This window comes from Nycticebus coucang, chromosome 21 (assembly GCF_027406575.1).
Source record: "Nycticebus coucang isolate mNycCou1 chromosome 21, mNycCou1.pri, whole genome shotgun sequence".
Lineage (NCBI taxonomy): Eukaryota > Metazoa > Chordata > Mammalia > Primates > Lorisidae > Nycticebus > Nycticebus coucang.
Window position 1 is genome coordinate 67,118,797 of NC_069800.1, and position 26,829 is coordinate 67,145,625.

At 50.8% G+C, this 26,829-nt stretch overlaps 3 protein-coding genes across 7 annotated transcripts; all 3 read left to right on the forward strand.

Moving 5' to 3' along the window:
* Window positions 1-8: 8 nt before the first annotated feature.
* Window positions 9-19,351, forward strand: ZGPAT (zinc finger CCCH-type and G-patch domain containing). Of its 2 annotated transcripts, none has more exons than XM_053574905.1 (7): window positions 9-90; window positions 511-1,178; window positions 17,058-17,191; window positions 17,429-17,584; window positions 18,410-18,529; window positions 18,600-19,005; window positions 19,207-19,351. In XM_053574905.1, the coding sequence occupies exons 2-7, from the start codon at window positions 577-579 to the stop codon at window positions 19,343-19,345; spliced, it is 1,557 nt and encodes a 518-aa protein (XP_053430880.1). In that variant the 5' UTR covers window positions 9-90; window positions 511-576; the 3' UTR covers window positions 19,346-19,351. The 2 variants fall into 2 exon arrangements, with proteins under 2 accessions (XP_053430880.1, XP_053430879.1); XM_053574904.1 differs by having other exon boundaries at window positions 65-169.
* Window positions 19,352-20,131: 780 nt separating this feature from the next.
* LIME1 (Lck interacting transmembrane adaptor 1) lies at window positions 20,132-22,882 on the forward strand. Of its 3 annotated transcripts, XM_053574921.1 has the most exons (7): window positions 20,132-20,184; window positions 20,762-20,831; window positions 20,966-21,073; window positions 21,264-21,321; window positions 21,390-21,477; window positions 21,576-21,856; window positions 21,937-22,882. In XM_053574921.1, the coding sequence occupies exons 2-7, from the start codon at window positions 20,767-20,769 to the stop codon at window positions 22,315-22,317; spliced, it is 981 nt and encodes a 326-aa protein (XP_053430896.1). In that variant the 5' UTR covers window positions 20,132-20,184; window positions 20,762-20,766; the 3' UTR covers window positions 22,318-22,882. The 3 variants fall into 3 exon arrangements, with proteins under 3 accessions (XP_053430896.1, XP_053430894.1, XP_053430895.1); XM_053574919.1 differs by lacking the exon at window positions 20,132-20,184 and having other exon boundaries at window positions 20,731-20,831; XM_053574920.1 differs by lacking the exons at window positions 20,132-20,184; window positions 20,762-20,831; window positions 21,264-21,321 and having other exon boundaries at window positions 20,967-21,073.
* Window positions 22,883-23,002: 120 nt separating this feature from the next.
* On the forward strand, window positions 23,003-26,651 carry SLC2A4RG (SLC2A4 regulator). 2 transcript variants are annotated; one of them, XM_053574908.1, is made up of 7 exons: window positions 23,003-23,294; window positions 23,616-23,773; window positions 24,459-24,568; window positions 25,087-25,271; window positions 25,346-25,446; window positions 25,536-25,928; window positions 26,017-26,651. In XM_053574908.1, exons 1-7 carry the CDS (start codon window positions 23,133-23,135, stop codon window positions 26,126-26,128), a joined length of 1,221 nt encoding a protein of 406 aa, XP_053430883.1. In that variant the 5' UTR covers window positions 23,003-23,132; the 3' UTR covers window positions 26,129-26,651. The 2 variants fall into 2 exon arrangements, with proteins under 2 accessions (XP_053430883.1, XP_053430884.1); XM_053574909.1 differs by having other exon boundaries at window positions 25,536-25,878.
* Window positions 26,652-26,829: the final 178 nt, after the last annotated feature.

Below are 26,829 nucleotides of genomic sequence, written 5' to 3' on the forward strand. Positions count from 1 at the left end.
CCCCGGCGCCGGCACTTCCGGCAGCGGCGGCGACGGAGGAAGTGTTGGCCGGCCGAGAGGGCGGAAGGGGGCGCCGGGCCGCTCTAGCCGGTGAGGCCGGCGGGTTCTCTATGGCGGCAGCTGGGTGGCCGCGCGGAGTCGGAACCCGTCGCGGGCAAGGCGGGCCGCGGTGTGCGGGGTCGGGGTCGGGGCCGGGCGGGGTGAGGCCTGGTCTAGGAGAGGCTGGGCGGCGCCATCCTCTGGCGTCCGCTCGTCTGAGGGAGCTGAAGGCCGGCGGGCTGGGCGGGCGCGAGGAGAGGGCTCTGGGGCAGGTCGCGCAGGGCCGGGCGGCTTGGGGAGGAGCCGGGCTGGCGGGCCGCGCACTAGACCGGGCCTGGCCTTTCCCCGGGGAGTTGCTCCCTTTGTGTTCTGCTCTCGTTCGCGCAGGCTGTTGGGAGGGCTTGGTGACACGCTCCGCTCGAATAAGGCGGCCGATCGGGGCTTACGTAGCTTCTCTTCCTCGTCGCGCAGCTTTTCTCCCAGGACCCAGGGACCCGCGAACCCACGTCCCAGGGCAACCAGCGTCCTTTTCACAGAATGGACGAGGAGAACCTGGAGACTGCACTGCAGACCTACTATGCACAGCTGCAGCAGGTGGAGCTGGCCCTGGGCGCTGGCCTGGACCCATCCGAGCAGGCGGACCTACGCCAGCTGCAGGGGGACCTGAAAGAGCTGATCGAGCTCACTGAGGCAAGCCTGGTGTCTATCCGGAAGAGCAAGCTGCTGGCCGCCCTGGATGGACAGCACCCGGCCCGGGACGATGCCGACTACCTGCCTTTCCAGAAGGCCGTTGCTGAGGTGGTGGAGGGGTCAGCAGTCCCTGGGGGAGAACTGGAGACTGTTCCTAAAACGGAGGCAGGGCCAGAGCCCTCCACAGGTGGGCAGGAGGAGGAAGAGGCAGAAGATAGCAACGACGACGACAATGACAATGAGGAAGGGTTGAGCGGGACGAAGGTGAACGCGCCCTACTACAGCTCGTGGGGCACCCTGGAGTACCACAGCGCCATGGTCGTGGGGGCCGAGGAGGCGGCCGACGGCTCTGCTGGGGTGCGGGTGCTGTACCTCTATCCCACGCACAAGTCCCTGAAGCCCTGCCCGTTTTTCCTGGAGGGGAAATGCCGCTTCAAGGAGCACTGCAGGTAAAGCCCCGCGGTCGCCGGGTCACCGGGTTGCCGCGCCTGGGAGCGCTGTTAGGCTCTGCAGTTACGCTTTTGGCTTCTGGGCGGGTGAGTCTCACTGAGCGCCTTCATCCGGGTGTTTACTTGGTATTTCTTTGCTTAATCAGAAGCCTCGGGGGGCAGCACCTGTGGCTCAAGGAGTAGGGCGCCGGTCCCATATGCCGGAGGTGGTGGGTTCAAACCTAGCCCCGGCCAAAAAAAAAAAAAAAAAAACAGACACACACACACAAAAATAAATAAATAAATACAAATATGATTAAAAAAAAAAAAGAAGCCTCGAAGGGCTTATGTTTGAACAGAACAGGTCTCCGACCTGTTGTCAATTTTATCTTACAGAATGCACTTTGAAAATTTACTTTACTTACAGAAATTGTCAAACATATGCAAAATCAGAGAGTGTAATATAAAATCAACATCCATGATCTATCATCCAGCTTCATCATTTAACGTTTTTGTTAATCTTGCCTCATGTGTTTTCCAGGCCTTATTTTTTTCTTTTCCTGGAATGTTGTACAGTGAATTTTAGAAATTATTGGATATATTGCTCCTATAAATACCTAAAGATGCACCTCTAACCTAACTGATGAGGCTGTTAATAAAAAAGTAATTTCCATGTTATTATACCTGATAAATTTAATGGTAATGCCTTGTTTATATTAAAGTATCCACAGTTGTTGCCATAGTGTCTTTTTTCCTTAAACGCATAGTTTTTTCCTTCTTTTTTTTTTTTTTTTTTTTTTTGTAAGAGACGAAGTCTTGGCACAGTGACTCACGCCTATAATCCCAGCACTCTGGGAGGCCAAGGCGGGTTGATTGCTTGAGCTAAGGAGTTCAAGACCAGCCCCAGCAAGAGCAAGACCCCATCTCTAAAAAGTAGGTGGGTATTGTAGCTGCCACCCAAGAATCTGAGGTTGCTGTGAGCTATGATGCCACAGCACTCTACCAGGGGCAAGAAAGTGAGACTCTGTTTCAAAAAATAGAGGTAGAGTCTCACTTTGTCAGCCTGGGTAGAGTGCCTTGGCATCATAGCACACAACCTCAAACTCATGGGCTCAAGCAAATCCTCTTGCCTCAGCCTCCTGAGTAGCTGGGACTACAGGTGCCACCACTACACCTAGCTAAATTTTCTATTTTTAGTAGAGACGGGGGTCTTGCTTTTGCTCAGGCTGATCTTGAACTCCTGAGCTCAGGCAATTTTCTTGCCTCAGCCTCCCAGAGTACTGGGATTATATGTGTGCGCCACTGTACCCAGCCCCCATAGCTTTATTTTTGCTCCTTTTTACTTTTTCTTTACATGGATTATTTACAAAAACTTCCAGTTGGTAATTTTTTGTTATAGCCAATAGTTCAGTGTAACCATCTTTAATTCTTTGGATGTCTTATTTCTGCACAGACTTCTGCTGGATCCAAAATCTTATTTGTTGTGTCTCCCTTTCCACATGCAGAGATAAGTGCACAAGCCCAGCTCACTAAATGAATTTCGCACAGCCAGGGTACATTCCTATAAGATTATCCACATTGCTAGATGCTGTACTGTGTGATACAAGCTCTGACATATACCCGAGGTGCTTCACCTGTCCAGGCACCATTCAGAGACTTCCATACACATTCAGGCATCTGCATAGCAGCCCTGTAAGTTAGGCATTGCAGTCATCCCTGCTTCACAGGAAGAAGCAGGAGCAGAAGTACTAAGTGCCTATTCACAGTGACTGAGAAAGGCTCTGAGCTGCCCTCAGCCACAGTTCCATCCACTCTTCCCTGTGAAGCTGCTTGCTTTGTCAGCATTAGGCCTGAGCTGAATCCTTTGAAAGCATCTTACAACTCTACCTCACTACCACTCAAGACAGATGAGTTATTTTCTTAGATTTGCTTTGGATTTCTCTTTTTCTTTTTGAGACAGAGTCTCACTCTTGCCCTGGGTGGAGTGCTGTGGTGTCATCATAGCTCACAGCCCCAAATTCTTGGCCTCAAGATCTTCTTGCCTTAGTTTTTGAATCTGTTTTAGTAGCAATGGGGTCTCATTCTTGCTCAGGCTGGTCTCAAACTCCTGAGCTCAAGCAGTCCACCCACCTTGGCCTCCCAGAATGCTAAGATTATAGGTGTGAGCCACCACCCCCAGCCTGGTTTGGATTTTTCAAAACAAAGAAATAAAATAATACAGGCCTAGTGTGATGGCTCATGCCTATAATCCCAGCAATTTGGGAGGCTGAGGTGGGAGGATCACTAGAGGCCAAGAATTCAAGACCAGCCTGGTTAACGGCTAACATTGCAGGTCCCCATCTCCCTCAAAAATTAAAATTTTAACTGGGCAGAGTTGTGTGTACCTGCAGTCCCAACTACTTGGGAGCCTTGAAGCAGGGGGATTGCTTGAATCTAGGAGTTTGAGGCTTCAGTGAGAAATGATTGTACCACTAAACTCAGCCTGGGCGACAGAGCGAGACCTTATCTCTTTCCTTTCTTTTTCTTTTTTTTTTTTGAGACAGTCTCATTATGTCCCCCTTAATAGAGTGTCGTGGCGTTACAGCTCACAGCAACCTCAAACTCTTGGGCTTAAGCGATTTTCTTGCCTCAGCCTCCCAAGTAGCTGAGACTACAGGCACCTACCACAACGCCCGGCTATTTTTTTGTTGCAGTTTAGGTGGCCCAGGCCAGGTTTGAACCCTCCACCCTCGCTGTATGTGGCTGGTGCCGTGTGTGCTGCAGGCATCGAGCCTTATTTCCGTTTTTTGGAGACAGTCTCACTTTGTTGCCCTAGCTAGAGTGCCGTGACATCATCATAGTTCACTACAGCCTTACTCTGCTGAGATCAAGTGATCTTCCTGCTTCAGCTTCCCAGGTAGCTGGGACTATAGGCATCGGCCACAACACCTGGTTAATTTTTCTATTTTTTTGTAGAAATGAGTCTGGCTCTTGCTTAGGCTGGTTTCAAACTCCTGAATTCAAGTGATCCTCCTGCCTAAGCTACCCAGACGTGTGAGCCCCTGTGCTCTGTCTAAGCAGTTCATTGTAGAGTTTCAGTCTTCTGCATGTAGGTAACCAATTCTCCCAGCACCAAAGGGCACTTACACAGATGTAGCTAGTTTGTTCTACCACATACCTTGGCTGTATGGTACAGCGCACTGCTCCTAGGCTACAAACCTTACAGCATAATACTGTACTGAGTACTGTAGGCAATGGTAGCACAATAAGTATTTTTGTATTTATTCTTTTCTAAACTTTATTCAAATTAATATGAAGATACAATATTTAGGTTACATTGTTCACACTTCAGGGGTAAAGTTACATTTGTAGAAGAGCCCCTCACTCAGGGGTGTGTTATACACCCTGACAGTGTGCACATTAGGTGAGATCCTGCCTCATGCCCTCCCTCCTTTGCCCTGCGTCCTCCCCACTCTTGCTTCCCTCTACTCCTGACCTGGACTATAATAGTGTTTTATTGTTGTTAGGAACATGTAATTGTTTATATATTGATTTCATATTAGTATGGAATACATTGGATATTTATTTTTTCCGTTCTTATGATACTTTACTAAGAAGAATATATTTCAGCTCCATCCAGGTAAATGTAAAAGATGTAAAGTCTCCATCTTTTTAATGGCTGAATAATATTCCATGGTATACATATACCACTGTTTGTTGATCCATTCATGGGTTGATGGGCACTTACGTTGCTTCCATGACTTGGCAATTATGAATTGAGCTACAATAAACATTCTAGTGCAAATGTCTTTGTGGTAAAATGCTTTTTGTTCTTCTGGGTAGATACTTAGTAATGGCATTACAGGGTCAAATGGAAGGTCTACTTTTAGATCTTTGAGGATTCTCTATACTTCTCTCCAAAAAGGCTGTATTAGAAGTGTTCCCTTCTCTTCGCATCCATACCAGCATCTGGTGTTTTGGAACTTAGTGATGTGGGCTAATCTTGCTGGGATTAGGTGATATCTTAAAGTGGTTGTAATTTGCATTTCTCCCATGATTAAAGACGATGAGCATTTTTTTCATGTGTGTATTAGCCATTTGTCATCCTCAAAGAAGTTTCTGTTCAAATATCTTGCCCACTTATACAGAAGGTTGTTTGTACTTTTCTTATTGTTTAATCTGAGTTCTCTGTAGATTTTAGTTATCAGGCCTTTGTCAGATTCATAACATGCAAAATTCTCCATTCTGAGGGCTATCTGTTTGCTCTGCTTATGGTACTCTTAGCTGTGTAAAAGCTTTTTAGCTTGACCAAGTCCCAGTTGTTTATTTTTGGTGTTGCTACAATTGCTGGGGGCGGCGGGGTGGGGTCCTTCCTCATAAAGTTTTTTCCCAGACCAATATCTTCAGGTGTTTTCCCCACACTCTCTTCTAGAATTTTTATTGTTTCATGCCTTAAATTTAAATCTTTTATCCAAGGAGAATCAATTTTTGTCAGTGGTGAGAGGTAAAGGTCCAGTTTCAGTCTTCTGCATGTAGATAACCAATTCTCCCAGCACTGTTTGTTAAATAAGGATTCTTTTTCCCATTGCATGTTTTCGTTAGGCTTATGAAAGATTAAATGACGATATGTGACTAGGTTCATTTCTAGATTCTCTATCATATTCCATAGATCTGTATCTCTGTTTTTGTGTCAGTACCATGCTGTTTTGATCACTGCACTGCTCTCCCATCACTGCCGGGAAGTAACAACATCCTGATAACTTGTGGACGGTGGCACAACTGGTCTTGACGTTGATGGTACCCAAATGCTGTCTGATTGAGAAATTAGAGCTGGGAGAATTGTGGGAAGATGGCTGGCTAGAAGTAGCTTTTGCCAGAGGCTTGTGCCCAAAGGGAGAGATATTGGACTTAAGTGGATAGAAGCCGAATGAGAAGCACTCTGCACTGAGAGGACTGTGTGAGGTACATATCACCCAGACTGAATCAAGCGGCAAAAACAAGAAAGTGGAAGAAAGACAACAGTGCAGCAGTGGCACTACCAACGAGTGGACTCATTAGGGACAATCTATCGATTCAACTAAAAATGTATAATTAACATATTGAAAAAGGAAGAAGCTAAAAATACTCGAGAGGAATCAGCTGAAGAACTCTGGCAATATGAAAAATAAAAGCAGATCAATGTCTCCTGGGGACGTCAAAGAAGATACAACAGAGAACCCCATCCACAGAGAAACTGAAGACCACAGAGAAATAGAATTTAGAATCTGGATGGCAAATAAGATAATTCGAATGGAGGAAAAGATGGAAACAGAGAATCAAAAAGTAGTTCAGAACTTGTCTCAATAAATTAATGAATTAAAAGACAAAGTCACCAAGGATATGGACTTAAGGAAAGATATAGCAGAGCTTAAAGAATTGAAAAGGTATTTGAGGAATTGACAAGAACACGTGTGTACAGTGGGAAGTAAAACTCAGTGGAAATCAAGTGGGGTTGGGGGAGGAAAGGAAGGGAAGGGCAAAAACCTATCTAATGGGTACAGTGAACACTATTCAGTTGATGGGCACACCTATAGCTGGGACTCAAGCATTTCAAAAGTGATCCATATAACAAAACATTTGTATCCCCTTAATATTTTGAAATTTTAAAAAGGGCCAAAAAATGTACAAAAACCAAAGTTTACCATTAAAAAAAACCTTACTCTCAAAAAAAAAAAAGAAAGAAAGAAAAGGTATTTGAGGAGCTTCAAAATACAGTAGAGTCCCTTGGAAATGGAGTTGAGCAGTGAGAAGAAAGAATCTCAGATAAAAAAGACAAGACGTTTAAAGTATCCCAAGCATTCAAAGAGGCAGAAAAATGGAGAAAAAGAGCAGAATATTCCCAGAGAGAGTTATGGGATCATTCCAAGAAATCAAACATCTGAATTATAGGGATTGTATGACCATAGAAGAGTATGGTCCCGTAGGCACAAATTTTCTGCCCTGGCAGATAAATTCCCAAGTATTGCAAGAGACACAAATTGAGATAGTAGATAGTTTCAGAACCCCAGCATGACTCAGTCCAAACAAAGCATCTCCTAGACACGTTGTAATTAATTCTGTCAATGTTAGTATAAAGGAGAAACTTCTGTAAGCAGCCAGGCATAAGAAAAGTATTACTTACAAAGGGAAAAGTATAAGGATGACTGCAGATCTTTCAGACGAAACTTTCCAAGCCAGAAAAGGATGGTTATCGACCTTCAACCTTTTTTTTTTTTTTTTTGTAGAGACAGAGTCTCACTTTACCGCCTTCAGTAGGGTGCCACGATGTCACAGGACTCATAGCAACCTCTAGCTCTTGGGCTTCCGCGATTCTCCTGCCTCAGCCTCCCGAGCAGCTGGGACTACAGGCGCCTGCCACAATGCCCAGCTATTTTTTGGTTGCAGTTCAGCCAGGGCTGGGTTTGAACCCGCCACCTTTGGTATATGGGGCCAGTGCCCTACTCACTGAGCCACAGGCGCCACCCTGACCTTCAACCTTTTTAAACAAAACAGTTTCCAGGCTTGGCGCCAGCCACATACACCTGAGCTGGCGGGTTCCAATCCAGCCCGGGCCACCAAACAACGATGGCTGCAACAAAAAATAGCCGAGTGTTGTGGTGGGTGCCTATAGTCCCAGCTACTTGGGAGGCAGAGGCAAGAGAATCACTTGAGCCCAGGAGTTGGAGGTTGCTGTGAGCTGTGATGCGACGGCACTCTACCCGGGGCGACAGCATGAGTCTCTGTCTCAAACAAACAAACAAACAAAAAAAACAATTTCCAGCCCAGGATCCTATACCCTGCTAAACTGAGTTTCGTTTGTGATAAAGAAATCAAATACTTCTGTGACGTCCACATGCTGAGGACATTTGCCATGACTCGACCAGCTCTACAGGAAATGCTCAGACTCATTCTTCATAACAATTAACAGGAGGGTTCACCACCAGAGTAAACCTACCCAGAAATTAAAGAACAAAGCCTAGGCTCCACGATGGTGAGAGGCATAAAATTAAGCTCTGGATTTCTGAAAAACAGGATGACCAGAACTCTGCCACATCTCTCACTTCTCTCAATTAATGTGAGTGATTTGAACTCTCCTTTAAAGAGGCATAGGCAGGCCAACTGAATAAAAAAACTCAGGCCAGATTATCTGTTGCCTACAAGAAACTCAGTTTACCTCAAAAAATAGATTAAGACTCAAGATGAAGGGATGGGCAGTGGTATTCCAGGCAAGTAGAAAGAAAAAAGCTGGGGGGCAATCTTGTATGCAGATACAATGGGATTCAAACCAACACAAACAATGAAAGACAAAGATGGACACTACCTACTGGTCAAGGGAAACACAATATGAAGAGATTGCAATGGTTAACATCTATGTGCCCTATCTGAATGTTCCTCATAAATAAAACAAACCCTAACTGATCTGAATATGATGTCTTCCCACAGTATTTTTGTATTTAAACATAAAGAAGTGTAATAAAGATAGAATATAAAAGATAAAAAATGGTACATGTGTATAGGGCACTTAGTGAATGGAGCTTGGAAGACTGGAAGTTGCTCTGAGTGACTGTTGAGTGACTATGAATACCAAGGACATCACTGTACGCTACTGTAGACTTATAATCACTGTACACATAGGCTATGCTCAATTTATGAAAAATACAAAGAAGCTGGTCTACAGCATGACAACTGTTACATCATTAGGTGATGAGAATTTTTTCAGCTCCATTGTAATCTTACAGAGGTACCGTTATACATACCAGGGGTGTCCAACCTGTGGGCTGCACGTGGTCCAGGATGATTATGAATGCAGCCCAATGCAAAATCATAAACTTACTTAAAACATTGTGAGATTTTTGTTTTTATTAAGAGACAGTCTCATTTTGTCACCTTCGGTAGAGTGCTGTGGCATCACACCTCACAGCAGCCTTAAACTCTTGGGATTAAGTGATTCTCTTGCCTCAGCCTCCCAAGTAGCTGGGATTACAGATACCCACCACAATGCCCAGCTATTTTTTTGTTGCAGTTGTCGTTGTTTAGCAGGCTTGGGCTAAGTTCAAACCCACTAGCCCTGGTGCGTGTCACTGGCGCCCTAACCACTGAGCTACGAGCACCAAGCCATTTTTTTGTGATTTTTTTTTTTTCTTTGTGGAACTTGATTGCCTCATTCTTGAGCATGAACTTTGTGGATAGGACAACGTCATGTTGCAGTGTTGCATAAAATAAACATACCTACCCTCTCTCAGTGTGCGGTTTCCCGTGTGTGATCTTCCAAGTGCAGACAGTAGAATTGATACTATCAGACATTACATGTGCTCATGGTAACTTTTCAGGCAGCGATTATCAAGAATACTTTGACCTAACCATTGGAACGTTCAGTGTTAATGTTATTCATCAGTCAGATAGGCATTTGTTACCTGACTATTAAGGTACGTCGTGCCTCCAGTTGGCCTCCACCTCGCCCCATGTTGGCAGCTGTCCCGTGTTGGCAGCCGAGATTTGGAAGGGCCCAGGCCTTGCTTTCTATTTTCCTATCAATTACTTTTTTGCCCTCAGTAGAGTGCTGAGGCATCACAGTTCACAACAACCTAAAACTCTTGGGCTTTGGTGATTCTCTTGCCTCAGCCTTCCAAGTAGCTGGGACTACAGGCACCCACCACAACGCCTAGCTATTTGATGTTGTTTAGCTGGCCCAGGCCGACTTGAACCCACCAGCCACGGTGCATGTGACTGGCGCTGTAACCACTGTGCTATAGGTGCGGAGCCTACTTTTCATAATAAAAGTAAATATAGTCCCTTATCTATTATTATTTTTTAATCCCAACATGGCTTCTACAGCGTCTCAAAAGAAAACAGAATCCTAAAAAAGAAAAATTACAGATGAAGGAAGATTGTTCAGTGAAAAGTGGACAGATGACTACATTTTTGTTGAGGCCAATAATAAGTCACTTTGCTAATAATTTGTAGGAAACTTGTGCAGGTTTTTAAAGAATATAACTTTAAAGGCATTATGTACAAAACATGCTGCCAAATTCAATGCATATGAAGGATTATGTTGTAAGAATAAAATAGTGGAACTGAAAAAATCTCTTTATCAAAATTGCTTTAAAAAGTTATAATTCAAGCTTGGCACCTGTAGCTCAGTTGGTAGGGCACCGGCCACATATACCTAGGCTGGCGGGTTCAAACCCAACCCAGGCCAACTAAACAACAAAGACAACTGTAACAAAATAATAGCCAGGCATTGTGGTGGGCACCTGTAGTCCCAGCTACTTGGGAGGCTGAGGCAAGAGAATTGCTTAAGCCCAAGAGTTTGAGGTTGCTGTGAGCTGTGATGTCATGGCACTCTACCGAGAGGAACATAAAAAGACTCTGTCTCAAAAAAAAAAAAAAAAAAGGTTACAATTCAGATAGATTCCATTGTAAAAGCCAGTTATGGGCGGCACCTGTGGCTCAGTCGGTAAGGTGCCGGCCCCATATACCGAGGGTGGCGGGTTCAAACCCAGCCCCGGCCAAACTGCAACAAAAAAATAGCCGGGTGTTGTGGCGGGCACCTGTAGTCCCAGCTACTCGGGAGGCTGAGGCAAGAGAATCGCTTAAGCCCAGGAGTTGGAGGTTGCTGTGAGCTGTGTGAGGCCACGGCACTCTACCCGAGGGCCATAAAGTGAAACTCTGTCTCTACAAAAAAAAAAAAAAAAAAAGAAAAGAAAAAAGTAAAAGCCAGTTATGTGGTGGCATACTTAATTCCAAAATAATCAAACCCATTTACCGATGGTGAGTTTATTGAGCAATGTATACGGAAAGCATGGCAGATGTGTTTTTTTGCCCTGAAAAAAATGCGACTGGTTTTATTTCTAAAATCAGTTTTCCTCATCAGACTATAGCCAATCAAATTGTCAAGTTGAAGAAATTGGAAAATATTTCAAAAGGAATTTGGAGAGTAAAGGTGCTAGTTTTAATTACTGTGTGGTGCAATGGGTGATGGCACTGATGCTCCAGTGTGACTCAACTTGCCATTTTTATTAGAGGTATTGATGATGAATATAATGTCACTGAAGAAATGGCTTTTTTAGTGCTATTGAAAGACACAGCTAAATCAAGAGATTTATATAAAGCACTAAAAAATATGTTAAGGCTGGGTGTAGTGGCTCACATCTGTAATCCTAGCACTGTGGGAGGCCAAGGCGAGTGGATTGCCTGAGCTCAGGAGTTCGAGACCAGCCTGAGCAAGAGCAAGACCTCATCTCTAAAAAAAAGATAGCTGGGCATTGTAGCAGACACCTGTAGTCCTCACCGCTTGGGAGGCTGAGGCAAGAGAATTGCTTGAGCCCAAGAGTTTGAGGTTGCTATGAGCTATGACGCCATGGCACTCTACCAAGGTTGGCAAAGAGAGACTCTGTCTCTAAATTAATTAATTTAAGAATACGTCAAAGCAATTTGCTTTGTCCACTGTCAATGTATCTGGTATAGTTACTGACGGTGCCCCAGCAATGGTTGAGAGAGACTTGTAAAATTAATAGATGATGCAGACACCACCCAAAACTCAAGAACTATCATTCCATAGTACATGAAGAAAACTTATACCCAAAAAGCTTTAAAAATGGATAATGTTCTATAAATCATCATGAAGACTGAATTTCATAAGGGCCAAGGGATTGAATCATTGCCAATTCCAGGAATTCTTTGAAAGTGCTGATGCTGACTCTGGTGACATCATCTACTTTTCAGAAGAAAGATGGCTAAGTCTAAGCCAAATGTTGAAAAGATTTTATAATTTGCAACATGTTATCAAGTCATTTATGGTATCAAAAACCAAATTTGTACCAGAATTTGACAGCAAAAACTGTCTTACAGATTTAGCATTTTTAGTGGATTTAACTACTAATTTAAATGAGTTAAACATGTGTCTTTGGTAAGGTGAAAACCAACTTACCAAAACGTTACAAGCCATAACAGCATTCCAAATGAAACTGAAATTATAGGAAGCTCAAATCAAGGCAGTTTTACACATTTTGACACATTACCTGAATACAGTCCTGTAAACAGTAAAAAATACACAGCCTTGCTTTTCAATTTGATAAAAGAATTTGAAAACAGATTTCAAGATTTCCAAGAAAGTAATATTTTGGTGTATTTGCAACTCCATTTTTAGTCAACATAAATTTTTCAAATGGAATGCATTGAGCTGCAATCTGACATTCAACTTAAAGAAAAATTTGATCATCTCTTTTTTTTGTTTTTTTGAGACAGTCTGTGTTGAGTGCCATGGCATCACAGCACACAGCAACTTCCAACTCTTGGGCTTAAGCAATTCTCTTGCCTCAGCCTCCCGAGTAGCATAATTAAGATTATTATATGAGGACTTTTCTTTTTTTTTGAGACAGAGTCTCACTCTGTTGCCCTTGGTAGAGTGCCATGGCGTCACAGCTCACAGCAACCTCCAGCTCTTGGGCTTAGGCGATCCTCTTGCCTCAGCCTCCCGAGTAGCTGGGACTACAGGGGCCCACCACAGTGCCCGGCTATTTTTTGTTGCAGTTTGGCCGGGGCCGGGTTTGAACCCACCACCCTCGGTATATGGGGCTGGTGCCCTACTCACTGAGCCACAGGCACCGCCCATGAGGACTTTTCTTTCTTACCTCTGGTGGTGAATATCACAAAATTATGCATGGACTTTTTTTTTTTTTTTTTGTGGCTTTTGACCGGGGCTAGGTTTGAACCCGCCACCTCCGTCATATGGGACCTGCGCCCTACTCCTTGAGCCACAGGTGCCGCCCTAAAGGTACTCTATTTTTTTTTTTTTTTTTTTTTGTTTGCAGTTTTTGGCCGGGGCTGGGTTTGAACCCGCCACCTCCGGCATATGGGGCCGGTGCCCTACTCCTTTGAGCTACAGGCGCCGCCTTTTTTTTTTTTTTTTTTTTCTCATCAGCTTTCATTACTGTTTGTGTATTGACTGTGTGGCCCAAGATAACTCTTTCACTGTGGCCCAGAGAAGCCCAAAGGTGGGACACCCTTGATACACATGCTCCATCATTGAGCTGTCCTTATGCAGTACATGACAGTGTAATAATTCTTTACAGATGTGTGCATCTATAAATGATACATATTTGCGCTTTATTTTTTTAAATTTCAAATGTTACACAGTCTGATTCATTTGCAACTTGAGTTCATCTGGTGGATTTTTAAAAAACATAGCTTTTGGGCAGCGCCTGTGGCTCAAGGAGTAGGGCACCGGTCCCATATGCCGGAGGTGGTGGGTTCAAACCCAGCCGCAGCCAAAAAAAAAAACCACGAGTAAAAAACATAGCTTTTCTTACTTGGAAATTTTTTTAAATAGGCTTTATTTTTTTAGGGGAACTTTAGTTTCACACTAATATTGAGTGGATGGTACAGAGATTTCCTATATACCCCTGGCCTGACACATACCTAGTCCTTCCCATAAAATTACCACCTGGCTCCAGTGTGGTTCTTTTGTTACAGTCCATGAGCCTGCACTGACACATCATTGTCACTCAAGGCCTTTAGTTTACACTGGGATCGCTCTTAGTGCTGCACATTCTGTGGGTCTCACGCATGTGTAACGACAAGGGTCTACTCGTGGGCGTCACACAGTGGTCGTGCTGCCCCAAATCTTCTGTGCTCGCCTGTTCATCCTTCCCTCCTCTGTCTCTAGTGAATTTCTCCTTTCAGTGATTGTACTTTTCAGTTCTGTGATTTCCATTTGATTTCTCTTAATTTCCTATATCTTGAGTGGTTGTCTTCATATTTTCATTTAATTCTTTGAACAAAACTGTAATAACTGCTTTGAAGTCTTTGCTGAGATCTGGGCCATTCAGTCAAATTCTGTCAACTACTTCTTTCCTAAACACAGATTGCACATTCCTGTTTGCTTGTCTCATCATAACTTGTTGAAAACTGGATTTGTTAGGTGATCTGTATCTGGATTCTGAGTTGTTTTCCTGAGTTTTATGTTGTTTGTTTTAATTTACGTTTTCTGGACTAAACGGCAAAGCTGTCCCTCTGCATAGTGTGCAGCCTCTGATATCTCTGCTAGGATTTTTAAAATTGATTTTTATTTTTTAGCTTGGCTTCCTAGGAATGGCTTCTGCATAGTGTAGTGGTGAGCCAGTGATTTAGGCAGAGGTTGTGCTGAAATACTTCTAGCCCCAAAGGCGTTCCTGCTCAGGCACTCAAGCTGTGTGGGTCAGGAGCAGATGGTGAGTTCAGCCAGTCCCAGCTCTGCCACTGTGTTTGCTTTCCCACGCCCTCTCTTGGAGCCACTGACACATACATTAGTTGACAAGAGAGCTGGGGAGGTGAGTTCTTCTATGGCTCTGTCATTTTCAGAGTCTCCCGATAAATGTCTGGCCAGCCCAGTGCTTATCACAACTGGGGTCTCAACCCTAGTTTTTTCTTATCACATTAATCACTTTGAGCTCTACACCCCTGGGTTTCACTGCTGTTCCTTATCCACCCTCTGCTGCTGGTTTTCACATCCAGACCAGGGCTAGTAAAACTCTCATGTCTGCTGAGCCAAGAATGGGAGCAGGTAGCAGCCTCAGGCATAGAGGCTGCAGACTTCCCAGTGTTCTGACCTACAGCTGAGTGGTTTTTCCAGAATAATCTCTTCTCAATGTGTTGTCAGCTTTCAGAACTTTAAATATTGTCTTTCGTCAGTCTTCAGAACTCTGTGTTGGTGAGTTTTGACAATTTTGTCAAGTTTTAGATTTTTTTCCCTGTAAGGGAGACTCAGAAATCTTTTTTTGATCCAGAAATCAATTAACATCCTTGTGGGCAAATCTTTGTATATATTATTACTTTCTAGAAATCTTCTTAGCCCCAGCTGGAACTTAGAACCTTCTTTTAGTTCTAAACGTTTTTTTTCAGATTTAAGTTTTCACTTATTCTGGAATGTATTTCAATGAATGTTGTGAGGTGAGTGATTGAATTGGGGTTGTTCATATATGAAATCCGGTTAATTTTTCTTTATGGAATCCATGGTCTATCTTTTCCCAAGAGTGTGATGCTGGCTTTGTCACGGGAAGACATCCTGTGTGCTTGGGGCCGTGCATAGGTTCTCCTGTTCTCTCCATTTTAAATTCATTGTATTTATGGATATGCCATTAACTCAATACTCTCCAAGGTTGGAAATTTAGGTATTTCCAAATTTTTCATATTTGATTAACATCCTTGTGGCTAAATCTTTGTATATATTATTACTTTCTAGAAATCATTTCTTCGAAACCCTTGGTGGGTTACAGAGTACACCAAATTTTAAGGTTTGTGATAGTACAGAATATTTATCCAGAAAAGTTTGATTAACTGATGTGGTATGGGTGTGTGTCAAAGGGAATCATTGAATCAAATTCACCTCTGGGTTAGCTCTCCCATTTTAAACACATTCTTTTGCTCCTCAATTGAATGAGTCTTTCAGCCATTGTCCACTGCAGTGCATTTGGGGCATGGCCCTGGAGCCCCCAAAGCCACTCAGTCCAGTTGGCAATGCCCTGTGTGAGAAGGAACTGCTTGTGAGTCTGGCCTAAGGAGGCATCTGAGGCTGTCTCATCTTCTCTTTTCCACCCATCAGTTTCTACCTGAAAAGACAACCCTGCCTCTGTGTTGTGGAACAAATGCTAGTCCTCAGTTGCTCTTGGGTTAAAACAGTTTCCTATTTCAAGTGATGACACAGTAGTAGTAGATGGTGGTTAGTGTTTTCATTTCTTTATTTGGCCAAGTTAAAGGTTGAAGCTCTATGTCCGTCCTGACATTTCCTCTTCCTTTTCTGTTTTGTTTTTAAGTTTACGAGTTCACTGGTATCTAAAAGTCAAGGTACTTTTATAACTGGATCCTCTTAGTTTGAGGAAGACCCAGTCCTGTGGTTACATACCCGTGCACCCCTGCAGCGCATCTGCCTGCCTGACTGGTGGAGGCCATGGAAGCCAAGGTCACTGGGCTGTCTGTCACATTGTCACTCTAGCCCAGGACACATCTGCCTGATTGTCTGGTGGAAACATGATGGGAGCTGAGTCACTCACCTATCTGCCATGTTGTCACTCCAACCTAGTAAGCTAGAGAGTAACAGAGGCTTGGAGTAGCCAAGTCCATCCTGAGAGAGAAAATGCAAGTGTGTGTGTGTGTGTGTGTGTATGTAGTGATGCAGTTGAGTTCCACATTCGTGGATTCAACCAAGCAGGAATCACATTGCATTACTGTGTACCAGGTATTATAAGTAATCTAGAGATGATAAAAAAAAGTGTATGGGAACTACTGAGGGCAACACAGTGAGACTGTCTCAAAAAAAAAAAAAAAAAAGGGACTCGGCGCCGTAGCACAGTGGTTACAGCACCAGCCACATACACTGAGGCTGGCGGGTTCGAACCTGGCCCAGGCCAGCTAAACAACAATGACAACTGCAAAAATAGTCAGGTGTTGTGGTGGGTGCCTGTAGTCCCAACTACTTGGGAGGCTGAGGCAAGAAAATCACTTAAGCCTAAGAGTTTGAGGTTGCTGTGAGCTGTGACGCCACAGCACTCTACCAAGGGTGACAAAGTGAGAGTCTGTCTCAAGGAAAAAAAAAGTGTATGAGAGGATGTGCCTAGGTCGTATGCAAATACTGTACTATTTTATATATAAGAGACTTGAGCATCTGTGGCTTTTGATGTCTGCAAGTGGTCCTGTATATGAAGGGGCAACTGTATGTGTATGCACAAGCATGCAGGAGTATGTATGTATGTGCGTGTGTGCATGTGTGTGCTTATGCATGGCAGTGCACTTGTATTTGTGTGTGTGAACATGTATGTACAGCATATGTGTGTGTGTGTGTGCATGCCTGTCTTTCTGTGTGGCTCCCTGTCTCTCTCTCTCCCTACTGGGCTGTGTCTCAGCCTCCACCCTGTGGCTTCTCTGCAGGTTCTCCCATGGGCAAGTGGTCTCTCTGGATGAACTGCGCCCTTTCCAGGACCCAGACCTGAGCTCCTTAAAGGCTGGCTCTGCATGTCTGGCCAAGCACCAGGATGGCCTCTGGCACTCAGCCCGGATTACCGGTGAGGCTGAGGGGCCTCCTTAATGAAACTATGGGCTCCCTGCTGGCTGTCTTTGAGCTGCAGGGCTAACGGGGCCCTTTCTGGAAACTTCCCATGCTTTCTGGGTGTTGGCATCATGCCACCACTCCCTGCCTCCTTTGGGTTGGACATCAGGACTGCAGCTCTGGGCCCAAGATAAGGCTCCTGACTGAAGCACCACCTGTCAGTATTGACCTGCAGCTTGTCTCTGCCCTCCAGATGTGGACAGTGGCTACTACACAGTCAAGTTCGACTCACTGCTGCTGAAGGAGGCAGTGGTGGAGGGTGACAGCATCCTGCCTCCGTTACGCACGGAGGCTGCAGAGTCCTCTGACTCAGATGGCGGCGGCACAGATGACTCCAGCTATGCTCGAGGTGTGGCAGCAGCTCTCGGTACCCTGCACCAGGAAGGGGGGTGGTCACCCCGAACGGCCCACAATCCAATCAGACATTTGGGGAGTGAGTAGCTGCCACAAGGGTGCCACCACGCCTCAGGACGGAGTGGAAATAAGAGCATGTGAAGGGCCTGGGGCAGACCCAGAGACCACAGCACCAGGGGCCAGTCTTTGTCTTCAGGGAATACATGTGCAAAATCAGTTTTACCATTGGGAGATCATGGCCATGGTAGGGTAAGAAAAGGGGCTGCTGGTGCTGGAGCTGCCAAGGAAGTCTTGGGGTGACTGAGGGATGGATGCAGTGTAGGAAGGAGCAGCCCCTCTGGGTCGTCCTGGCAGGTACACAGGGTGTGTCCAGACAGCCAGTGAGGATACAGGAATAGGAATGGGTGGGCAGTGTATGGCCCTCCTGAGGGATTGGCTAGCATGAAATTTGGGAGGTGTCCCCAGGTGTCTATGACGGGAGTTGGTGGCTACTGAAGCCCCACATCCATGTGATGGAGAGGAATAAGGCATGAAGTGAGGTTGGCAACTTTCTATGAGGGCAGGGAGGGCCTGTGGAGGGAGCCCCAGTACAACCAGGTGCCTCCCTGAGGGGTGGGGGGCTGCAGCAGGCCATGGGGATGGCAGCGATCTCTGCCTGTCATCACTTGCCCACAGCAAGCCTGAGTGACCCTTGGAGAGCCCTAGGTGTGGGGACTAGGGCTCTGCCCAGTAGTTGGAACTCTTGAACTAATGCTGGCCAGAGCTCAGAGTGCTGTGCAGAGGCCTCTGACCGGCCAGCACTGCCCTCTGCCTCCTGCAGTGGTGGAGTCAGGCAATGCAGATGCTGGGACCTGCAGCTCCGCCTTTGCCGGCTGGGAGGTACACACGCGGGGCATCGGCTCCAGACTCCTCGCCAAGATGGGTTATGAGTTTGGCAAGGGTGAGTGCAGGCTGCCTTGGGCTGGGGGTGCTGCTGTAGCAACAGTGATGCCAGCCCCACATCTCCCCAGGTCTGGGCCGGCACGCGGAAGGCCGGGTGGAGCCCATCCATGCTGTAGTGCTGCCTCGAGGGAAGTCACTGGACCAGTGTGCAAAGGCTCTGCAGAAGCGGCCCATAGGCAGCAAGGCTGGTGCCAGCAGGCCCCCCAAATGCCGGGGGAGGAGGGGCCAGCCTGGGGACCGCCCTCCACCTCGGACCGTGTTTGACTTCCTGAACGAAAAGCTGCAGGGCCAGACTTCTGGGGCCCAGGAGGCTGGAGAGGCCCCCCCAGGGAGGAAGAGCAAGGACATATATCATGCCAGCAAGAGTGCCAAGCGGGCCCTGAGCCTGCAGCTTTTCCAGACTGAGGAGAAGATTGAGCGGACCCAGCGGGACATCCGGGGTATCCAGGAGGCCCTCGCTCGCAATGCTGGCCGGTACATGTGGGGCCCAACTTGGGGTGGCCAAGCCCACTGGATGTGTGCCGGTGATGTGTGTGGGTGATGTGTGCAATATAAGTGGTCACCAGACCCAAGCATGGCAGGCTAAGTCTGAGAAGGGTCTGGGCAGTGGGCATAGTGACCTGGGGCCCAGGGACAATGGCCAGGAACCCATGCTGACTGGTGGCCCCTCCCTAGGCACAGTGTAGCAGCAGCCCAGCTGGAGGAGAAGCTAGCCGGAGCCCAGCGGCAGCTGGGGCAGTTGCGGGCCCAGGAGGCAGGCCTACAGCGGGAGCAGAGGAAGGCAGACACACACAAGAAGATGACTGAGTTCTAGAGACCCTCGGGCACCATGGACAGAGCCTGGGACCTACTCAGGCTGCCCTCTGGAAGACCCATGGCCCCTCACCTCAGACACCTCTGAAGGCCCCTCCGTCTGCCTTGCCAGCCTGGGACTGTGGACACTGCTGAGTGGAGATGAGGCTATAGGTCACTTTTGAACACTTATTTGTTTACCAAGCTCCACCTGCCAGTGTCTTGAGGTATCTCCTTATCAAGGAATTAAAGTAATTTCGCCACAGTAGTCATTCAGTGGAGACTGGGCTGGCTGCAGGGTCTCTGGGGAAAGGAGGGGCTGTGCAGGGCTGTAGACAGCCAGGCTGGCCCAGAGGAGCCTGGTGAGGGTACCGCCTCTGCCCAGAGTCAGAGGGCCCCCAGGAGTGCAAGCATTGTCCCTTCTCTGACCAAGGTAGATCAGAGCTGGGTGTGCCCCCAGGTTGGCTGACACCCAGATGTGGGTGGAGCGTGGTGATGCTCCAGTGAGTGGGGTATGAGGACTGTGGCCCCTAATGGGTCATGGGGAGCATTCAGGCAGAGGGACATGGCTGCCCTCATTGCTCTGTGCCACTGGACATCCAGTGTCCTGCTCTGCATCCCTCCCAATGTGTGGAGGGGACTTGAGCTGGGCCCTCAGAACTGTGCCAGATGGAAGCATACACTCATGGAGCCCTGTCTAGGCCTTGGGCGGGGCTGACAGTGGGTAGGAGGCTGTCTGGGAGGTGCTGTGAAATGTGCTGTGAGAAGCGGGGCAGGAAGTGAGGTGGGGAGCGCAACACCACAGAGACTTTCCTGGCCTGCCCCAGACAGAGCTGTGGAGAGGCCTGGCCCACTTCCTTGGTAAGTGCCTGCTCCAGCGTCCTGCCTGGACAGGTCAGAAGCCTCTTGGTGCCCACTGAGGTTGGGGCATTGCAGGGCTGGGGTCTGAGAGGGCTAGACCTCCTTTGTGAGAGAATTTTAATCCCAGGGCTGGGCAGAAATCATCCCTCTTACCCCCCAATTCCTGCCTCTGTGCTGCTGAACTATGCCAATTGTGGGGTGTCCCCCACCTGCAAAAGCTCTGCCAGAGCCCCAGGAAGGAGGAAGATCTGTGGGAGGGACTGTGCCACAGTAGGAGAGCCAGGGAGAAGTGGGGCAAGTACTCCGTGCCCTCAGTAGCTCCCTCCTTCCTGCTGCCTCCCTTCCGGTTTCTTGGGGTGCTGGACTCTGTACCAAGTGGCTTGGAAACATCACCTGAGACAAGGAGGCCACATCTGAGCAGGGGTGACCAGAGATGGTCTGTGGCCTGTGGTGCGCAGGCCCTGGGGCTTCCCCAGGTCTTGAGTTTGGGCTGTAGTGACCACAGCTGGCTTTAGCCAGGTCTCAGCTATCCTGTCCTTACTGGCCATGCTTCCATTGCTGTGGTCATCCTTCCCAGCTCCGATGGGGCCAGGCAGAGCACCTTCCACCAGCTCACTTCCCCAGGAGCCCTGGCCAGAGGTGGAAAGGTGGGTGCCTCTGGGAGGAAGGGGCCACAGAGTACGGGGGTGGGGGGAGCTGGGAAGCAGGGGTGTTCCTGTGCTGAGTCAGAGCCCAACAGGGACCACCTGCCTGCTGTGCTCCCTCTCTTTTCTGCCCCCAGGCTTCACAGGATGGGGCTGCTGGTGCTCTCAGCCCCTCCTGCCCTCTGGGTCCTAGCATGCTGCACTCTGTTCCTCTGGCTGTGGGCACTGTGCACAGCCTGTGGCAGGTACGTCCATCTGTCTCAGTTTGCTCACGGCTGCCTCAGGCCCGCCTTCCACTGCCCAGCTCAGGGAGGGGCTAGAGGCAAGTGTATGCATGCAGCTAAGCTCCCGCCTTCGCCCTGGACCGGGGACGCAGGCTGATTGCCCCTGTCCCTCACCTCTGCACCCCTGGCCTGATGATGCTCTTGCTCCCAGGAAGCGGGGGCGGAGGCGGTGTGCCAGGCTGCAGGGCAGCGTGATGCCAGCGGAAGTGGTGAGTGCCTGGCTGTCCCTGGGCCAGGGTGGGGTGACTGGGAACCCACCTGCCTGTCTTGCCCCCAGGCACTGCTGAGACAGACCCAGCTTCGTTCCCTCAGCAAGTCAGACTCCAGACTGCACGAGTTGTATGTGGGGCCCCAAGGCTGCAGAGGTGAGCAGAGCAGCTCAGAGCCTCCCAGGGAGAATGTGGGCAGTTGGGTGGATGTGTTCCCTGCTCCTGAGTGACCTCTACCCTGACCCCACCCCCAGCCCAGCGCCCTGTCAGCATGGATCTACACCCTTGCTGGCTGGAGGTGTCCAGAGATTTCCAAAGGCTGCAAGCAGCCCCCTCTGCCTTCCCACACCAGGAGCTGCCCCAGGGCCCACCTACTGCCACACCCTCCGCTGGCCCCTTGGCCACCTATTCCAACCTGGGCCTGGCAGCCAGCTCTGTGGCAACTGAGTATGCCTGCGTGCAGAAGCTCAAGATAACCCAGAGGGCCCCCCAAGAACTGCAGCAGGCTAGTGCTGAGGTGTCCCCAGCTGCTCAGGTAAAGGGGGCCAGGGTGGCTGGGCAGATCCTCCGCAGAGGTGTGGGGCTCACCCCTCACTGTCCACTTCCTTGCTGCAGGTGGACATCCTGTACTCTAGGGTGTGCAAGCCTAAAAGGAAGGACTTAGCATCCACTACAGACCCGCCGGACCCCAAGAGCAGGGGAGCAATCATGGCCCTGGAGAGTGACTTGGCCTACGAGGCTCTCCCACTTAAGGGCCTGGGTATGGACCACAGACCCCTGGAAAACGTGTATGAGAGCATCCAGGAGATGAGGGCCCAGGAATGGCCAGAGCCCCCAGCTCTGGCTATTAGCATTAGTGGACATAAACAGGACACCTGGGCCCCCTGCTTCCACCGGCCTCAGCCCAAGGCAGGATTGGAGGCCACTCCCTGCCCGGAATACTCAAGTCCCCAATTCTTTCCTTCAGAGCGAGGCCCAGCCCCCCTCCCCAGCTGACAGCACAAGTTGCAGATCTCGGTCTGCCAACCCGTTAGGTGCCTCTTCAGCCCAAGAGAAGGCGCGTCTAAGTAAATCCAAATAAATCGATCGCATGAACAACACAGTGCCTTACAGCCTGCCCTCCCTTAAAGCTGGGAGGGTTTGGGCCTGCGGGCGGGGGGAAGGCGGAGGGGGTGTCTCCGCAAGTATTAAGATGGGTCCGAAGCTGAGGTCCTGCGCGTCGGGCTTGGGAATGGCGCTCGCAGTGGCGATTTCCGGGCTTAGTCGGGACGACTGGGGTGCAGCCGGCCGGCAGGGTAATCGCCCGGGTAGGACTTGGCCCTGAACTCCGGGAGGGCTCCACCCCCTACCCCCGGGGTTACGTAAGAGGTGGGGTGGGTAGTGCGGGTTAAAGAGTAACCTGCTCCCGGGATGCCCGGGCCAGGGAGCGCGGCCCCTTTCCCAGCTCTGGCAGTTCCCAGAGCTCGCCACGGGAAGCCGGCCATCCCGGGCGGTGGCGGCGCGGGTACTGACCCGTCCCTGTCCCCGGGCCCGCGCTGGAGCTGCCTGACGGGGCGGGGCCGCGGTCCATCTCGGCGTGTTGATACCGGCGCGGACCAATGGGCGCGTGTGCCAGGCGCGGCGGGGCCGGTGGGAGGGGTAGGGAGGGCGGAGCGCGGGGCGGGGCCCCCGGGCAGCCTCCCGGCGGCGCGGCGCGGGCGGCGGCCGGATCCAGGGCGGGGGTCGGCTGCCCGGCCAGCCCGGCCCGGCCCGGGGCTGCATCCTGAACGTGCGCCCTCACCGCTGCAGCCTCGGCGCCCGGCCGGCGGGCCATGGAGGCCGAGCGCCCCCCAGCGCCGGGCCCGGGCTGCGGGCGTCTTCCGACTCGTGCCGCCGGCCGGGACCCCAGCGCGCTGCAGGCCGAGGCGCCGTGGGCGCACGCCGAGGGCCCAGGCCCGCGTGCCGCGGCCGTGACGGTGCCCATGCCGCCACAGGTACGGGCGCCCTGGGCGGGGGCGCTGACAAAGTTCCTCTGGCCGCAAAGATGGCGACGGGGCTGCGCAAACTTTGGGTTCCTCGGGGCGGGGTTGCGGGGGGCGGCCGCGTCTGCCCGAGCGTGTCCGTGGGTCCGACGGGGCAGCGCGGGACGGCGGGGCAAAGTTTCCCGCCGCGCCGGGCCGGGGGGCGGGGCCGGAGGCGGGGCCGCGCTGTTCGCTCCGGCCGCAGCCAGTTTGGGGGACGGGTGCCGAGCTGGTCTGGGCTGGAGGCTGGGGTACCCGAGGCCACCGCCGTTTCTGAGCCTGCTCCCTCTGCAGGAACCTGCGGCTGGCAGCGGCCGTGCTGACTCGGAGCTTGCGCTGCCGCAAGAGCCAGAGCCGCGGGCCGCGGACCTCGGGGTCCCAGGTACGTGGGCAGGAGCGGCTACGGCGGAACTCCCTACTCCTTCCGCGCACATCCCAGTGCCAACGCAGAGGTGAGTTGAGTGCCAGTGCCCTGGGACTGGGTGTGTGTGTGCACGCGCGCGTGCTGTGTGCGGCGCAGTGGGTCGGGTGCGGGTGCGTGCCTTCCCGCCCCGCCCCTCCCCTCGGGAGGCCTGGGTGGAGGGCGGGTCAGGTTTGCAGGTTTCTAATGTCCCCACTCCTGCCATGCCTGACACTTTGGGCTGGCTCCAAGGGCCAGGGGCGGGCTCTGGCCTGCTTTCTGGGGCCTCAGACCCGCCAGCGCTTCCAGCCCAGTCTCCTGGCTGCCGCTGACCATGGGGCTCCCACCCACCCAGGCCTGGCCCTGAGCCCGCATCTGCTGTTGCACAACCCTGGTTAATGTGTGTTGGGGGGAGGGCTGGGCTTGGCCTGGCCCCCACTCTAGTAGGGCTTCAGACTCTTGCCCCACGCTAAGGCCTGAAGGAGCCATGGAGAAACAAAGCTCAGGGTGTAGAGAGCCCAGGCTTCAGCAGGACCCAGGCCCCAGGCCTTGTTCCTGGTGGTTCTTGGCAATTTGCAACTCAGCAACCTGATCTGAGGGAGGAGCTAGGCTTGTGCCCAGGGCCAGGAGTGAGGCCGCCTGGTGTGCACACACGTGCCTCAGCCTGCACGTGTACCCAGACCAGGGGAGGGGCCTTGGGCACTTGCCAGTCCATCTGCACCTACCCCCATCTCCAGAGCCACCCCAGAAAAAGCCCGGCTGGATGAGGTCATGGCTGCTGCAGCCCTTACAAGCCTGTCCACCAGCCCCCTCCTCCTGGGGGCCCCAGTCACAGCCTTCAGCCCAGGTGAGATTCAGACTTTGGTGCACAGGGGTGTGGGTGGGCACAAGACCCAAGACTGCTGTCCCTTGAGGATCCTACTGCCACCCAGACTTCAGGGCAAACAGAGTCCCCAATCTTGAGATGACACCTTGCGATCACAACTTTGAGCTTGCTTTCTAACAACAGTCATCTGGACTCTCAGTGCCCTTCACTGAGGCCACAGCTGCAGCACTAGGTCTTCTGGCCTCTGTGAATTGTCCACGTTCACGTAGCTGGCCCTGCTGCTTCCTGGGCACACCCTGCACAGGATGTCTGTCCACCCTTTCCTGTGCCAGGAGGGCTTCTCCCTGATCTCCCGTGGCCAGTTCTTCCTGGCCAGTGCTGGCTCCAAGAGGCTTGCTGCCCACCAGCTTACCTGGGGTCAGAGGAGCAGGTGGCAGCTCAGAGTCAGTGACTTACCAAGGTTAGCAGGTGGCCAGTGGGCAGCAGCTCTACAGAGCAGCCTGAGCCCACCCAGGTCCTGCAGGGGGTGTGTCCCACAGAGCCCGGCTTGGAGCCCTGGAAGGAGGCCCTGGTGCAGCCCCCAGGCAGCTACAGCAGCAGCAACAGTGGAGAGTGGTGCTGGGACCTGGCCAGTGACCAGTCCTCTCCATCCACTCCATCACCCCCGCTGCCCCCTGAGGCAGCCCACTTTCTCTTTGGGGAACCTACCCTGAGGAAGAGGAAGGTGAGCTTGGGGCAGCCCCAGGGTGGGGTGGGCGCCAAGGGGTGGCAGAGCCTGACCACCACCCCTGTGTGCAGAGCTCTGCCCAGGTCATGTTCCAGTGTCTGTGGAAGAGCTGCGGGAAGGTGCTGAGCACGGCATCAGGGATGCAGAGGCACATCCGCCTGGTGCACCTGGGGTGCGGTGGGGCCTGGGCTGGGCTGGGCTGGGCAGGGGGTGGGGTCCAACCAGGCCACCCTTTTAACCCCCATGACTATGTCCCCAAAGGAGGCAGGCAGAGCCAGAGCAGAGTGACGGTGAAGAAGACTTCTATTACACAGAGCTGGACATTGGTGTGGCTACTCTAACTGACAGGCTGTATAGCCTGACCCCAGTGTCTCCTACGGCCTCCATGCCACCTGTCTTCCCCCGCCTGGAGCTGCCAGAACTCCTGGAGCCCCCAGCCCTGCCTGGCCTACTGCAGCCACTCACCTTGAACCCACACCCCATGTTGACCTCTGTGGGCGCCCCCCAGGCATGCCACCGTGACCATGCCTGCCAAGTGGGCGAGACCATAGGGGGAAGCTGGGGACAGATCTCCGGGCGCTCTGGAAGCCTGCAGCGCAATGAGGTCAGAGCCTGCGTGCCAGCCCTTGCCACTAGGATGGGCATGAGCCTGAGGTGCGAGTGGGCTGAGGAGCTGGGCAGGTGCAAGGTGGGAGGGGAAGGATCATGCCCCACAGTGCCCATGCCTGTGTGTCCCCCCCAGGAAGCCCCGTGGCGACGCTAAGAAGTGCCGGAAGGTGTATGGTATGGATCACCGGGACATGTGGTGCACGGCCTGCCGCTGGAAGAAGGCCTGCCAGCGGTTCCTGGACTGATCCCATTCTGTGCAGCCCCTCTGGGGCCATCTAAAGGAGAAAATAAGCTACCACCTTCTGCCTCCCCCAACAACCCCTAGCCTGGGGCTGAAGCTGCCCGGGGGGAGCCCCAAACCTGGCCTCTCCTCGCTGCAAGGTCAATCTTTTAATCGGATAAGAGGGAGTTGGTGACCCTGGACCCCCCAGAGGTAGAGAAGGGGTCCTTCCACTCAAAGTGCCTCTGAAGAAACCAGCTTTTTGCACTAAAGCCAAATCACATCACTGTCCCTTTGACCCCAGGGGTCCTGGGGTCAGCCACCCTCCCTGCCTGTTGGTCCATAGACTTGTCAAGGATGTTAAGGGCCCAGCTTTGAGGGCCAGTCAATGCACTTTGAGAGATGTCGGGAAGAGGACCCCCAGCTTGCACTTAACTTGGTGGTTCAACCCTGGGGCTGATGTTTTACCATGTTTTGAAATCTCAGGTGTCTCACGCCTGGACTGTACCAGGTGAGGAGAATAATTAAAGATTTGAGTTTTTCCAGAAGTTGAGTTTGTTTCCTGGAGGAAGGCCATGGACCAGGGAGTGGTGAGCAGAGGGTGGGAGGCCAGGGAGCAGCTGCAATGGGCTGGGGACCACCCTCTGGCCACCCCCACTGGGATGAGGCTAGAGGAGGGGGCACTGTTGAAACACACAGGAGGCATCTGCTTGGAGCAGCAATTTT

What these genes read in the sequence shown, in the direction of transcription:
- ZGPAT (XM_053574905.1), top strand. Translation starts at nt 577, where the DNA reads ATGGACGAGGAGAACCTGGAGACTGCACTGCAGACCTACTATGCACAG. An exon ending in CGCTTCAAGGAGCACTGCAG is followed by an intron (nt 1,179 to 17,057) that starts GTAAAGCCCCGC and finishes GCTTCTCTGCAG; the next exon opens with GTTCTCCCATGGGCAAGTGG. An exon ending in GCACTCAGCCCGGATTACCG is followed by an intron (nt 17,192 to 17,428) that starts GTGAGGCTGAGG and finishes TCTGCCCTCCAG; the next exon opens with ATGTGGACAGTGGCTACTAC.
- SLC2A4RG (XM_053574908.1), top strand. Translation starts at nt 23,133, where the DNA reads ATGGAGGCCGAGCGCCCCCCAGCGCCGGGCCCGGGCTGCGGGCGTCTT. An exon ending in CGGTGCCCATGCCGCCACAG is followed by an intron (nt 23,295 to 23,615) that starts GTACGGGCGCCC and finishes CTCCCTCTGCAG; the next exon opens with GAACCTGCGGCTGGCAGCGG. An exon ending in ATCCGCCTGGTGCACCTGGG is followed by an intron (nt 25,447 to 25,535) that starts GTGCGGTGGGGC and finishes ATGTCCCCAAAG; the next exon opens with GAGGCAGGCAGAGCCAGAGC.
- LIME1 (XM_053574919.1), top strand. Translation starts at nt 20,731, where the DNA reads ATGCTTCCATTGCTGTGGTCATCCTTCCCAGCTCCGATGGGGCCAGGC. An exon ending in GCGTGATGCCAGCGGAAGTG is followed by an intron (nt 21,322 to 21,389) that starts GTGAGTGCCTGG and finishes TCTTGCCCCCAG; the next exon opens with GCACTGCTGAGACAGACCCA. An exon ending in AGGTGTCCCCAGCTGCTCAG is followed by an intron (nt 21,857 to 21,936) that starts GTAAAGGGGGCC and finishes TCCTTGCTGCAG; the next exon opens with GTGGACATCCTGTACTCTAG.